The following is a 2427-nucleotide window of genomic DNA, read 5'->3' on the forward strand; positions in this document are numbered from 1 at the left end:
CGACTTTTCCTTTTTCCAAATTGTTTCGCCTCCATTCATACCCAAGTTATTCATTCTCATTCATACCCTTTTGTCACAAGGGATATTCAGAATTAATGCAAAAACAATGAACTGACACCAACACGAACATACAGTTCATACAAGCATATCTCTTGTACACCAACATTAATGACTATGAAATGACATACAGGAATCGTGCATTCATAATCGTACATTCATAATTATGTAACACACATTAGGGAAAGCAAAGCATTTTTTCTTTATTTATTTTTATTTTATTTTTTCTATTTTTTTTCTTTATTTATTTTTATTTTATTTTTATTCTTTAGGGGGACACTAGGGAAAGCAAAGCATTTTATTTTATTTTTTTTCATTTTCTTTCATCTTTTTTCATCTTTTTTTTTTTTTTTTTTTTTTTTTTTTGGGGGGGGGGGGGCACTCATCCCAAAAGCTCAAAATATGAATCGTACGAATTGCTGGGGGTGGGGTGGGGGGTTGGGGAGGGGGTTTGTGTGAGCGAGCATTAACACGACGAGCGAGGCAAAAGAGGATCATATATTTCAAAAGGTATGCAAAGGAGTATCCTGCGAAATCCTTGCAATGAATGTAACGGTCCCATCTGCAACGTGACACGGACATATACGGACGAGGAATGAACGTGGTGCGCGGGAGAGAAGGCGCGGGAGGAACGCGGGGCGGGAACGAGGCTGGGGCAGTCAGCGTGGGAGGAATGTGGACGATGTGGAGGAGGTGGAGTGATGGTGGAGGAGGTGGAGAGGTGGAGAGGTGGAGTGATGGTGGAGGAGGTGGAGAGGTGGAGTGATGGTGGACGATGTGGAGAGGCGATGGTGGAGGACGTGGAGAGGATGGTGGAGAGGGCATAGAGAGGACAGAGGAATGGTGAAGGTGGAGAGGCGATGGTGGAGGAGGTGGAGAGGATGGTGGAGAGGGCATAGAGAGGACAGAGGAATGGTGAAGGTGGAAAGGCGATGGTGGAGAAGGTGGAGAGGCGATGGTGGAGGAGGTGGAGAGTGATGGTGGAGGAGGGCATAGAGAGGACAGAGGAATGGTGAAGGTGGAAAGGCGATGGTGGAGAAGGTGGAGAGGCGATGGTGGAGGAGGTGGAGAGGATGGTGGAGAGGGCATAGAGAGGACAGAGGAATGGTGAAGGTGGAAAGGCGATGGTGGAGAAGGTGGAGAGGCGATGGTGGAGGAGGTGGAGAGGATGGTGGAGAGGGCATAGAGAGGACAGAGGAATGGTGAAGGTGGAAAGGCGATGGTGGAGAAGGTGGAGAGGCGATGGTGGAGGAGGTGGAGAGAGGATGTGGTGGAGAGGGCATAGAGAGTGACAGAGGGAATGGTGAAGGTGGAAAAGGCGATGGTGGAGAAGAGGTGGAGAGGCGATGGTGGAGGGAGGTGGAGAGGATGGTGGAGAGGGCATAGAGAGGACAGAGGAATGGTGAAGGTGGAGAAGGCGATGGTGGAGAAGGTGGAGAGGCGATGGTGGAGGGAGGTGGAGAGGATGGTGGAGAGGGCATGGAGAGGACAGAGGAATGGTGAAGGTGGAAAGGCGATGGTGAAGGAGGTGGAGAGGTGATGGTGGAGGAGGTGGAGTGATGATGGTGGAGGAGGTGGAGAGGTGATGGTGGAGGAGGTGGGAGAGGTGATGGTGGAGGAGGTGTAGAGGTGATGGTGGAGGAGGTGTAGAGGTGATGGTGGAGGTGGAGAGATGATGGTGGAGGGGAGGTGAAGAGGTGATGGTGGAGGAGGTGGAGAGGTGATGGTGGAGGAGGTGAAGAGGTGATGGTGGAGGAGGTGAAGAGATGATGGTGGAGGAGGTGGAGAGGTGATGGTGGAGGAGGTGGAGAGGTGGTAGTGGAGGAGGTGGAGAGGTGATGGTGGAGGAGGTGGAGAAGATGATGGTGGAGGAGGGTGGAGAGTGTGATGGTGGAGGAAGGTGGAGAGGTGATAGTGGAGGAGAGGTGGAGAGGGTGATGGTGGAGTAGGTGGAGAGGTGATGGTGAAGGGAGGAATTGGAGAGGTGGAGTGCTGGTGGAGGAGGTGGAGAGGTGGAGTGCTGGTGGAGGAGGTGGAGAGGATAGTGGAGAGGGCATGGAGAGGACAGAGGAATGGTAAAGGAGGTGGAGAGGTGATGGTGGAGGAGGTGGAGTGATAATGGTGGAGGAGGTGGAGTGATGATGGTGGAGGAGGTGGAGTGATGATGGTGGAGGAGGTGGAGAGGTGATGGTGGAGGAGGTGGAGAGGTGATGGTGGAGGAGGTGTAGAGGTGATGGTGGAGGTGGAGAGATGATGGTGGAGGTGGAGAGAGGTGATGATGGTGGAGGTGGAGAGGTGATGGTGGAGGAGGTGGAGAGGTGATGGTGGAGGTGGAGAGGTGATGGTGGAGGAGGTGGAGAGATGATGGTG

General features: G+C 52.4%; 1 protein-coding gene across 1 annotated transcript; it reads right to left on the reverse strand.

The window, feature by feature from the left end:
• Positions 1 to 523: 523 nt before the first annotated feature.
• LOC138867680 (uncharacterized) lies at positions 524 to 1441 on the reverse strand. The gene has a single exon (XM_070144215.1). The coding sequence runs from the start codon at positions 1439 to 1441 to the stop codon at positions 524 to 526; it is 918 nt and encodes a 305-aa protein (XP_070000316.1).
• Positions 1442 to 2427: the final 986 nt, after the last annotated feature.

Source organism: Penaeus vannamei, chromosome 31, assembly GCF_042767895.1.
Source record: "Penaeus vannamei isolate JL-2024 chromosome 31, ASM4276789v1, whole genome shotgun sequence".
In the NCBI taxonomy this organism is placed as follows: Eukaryota; Metazoa; Arthropoda; class Malacostraca; order Decapoda; family Penaeidae; genus Penaeus; species Penaeus vannamei.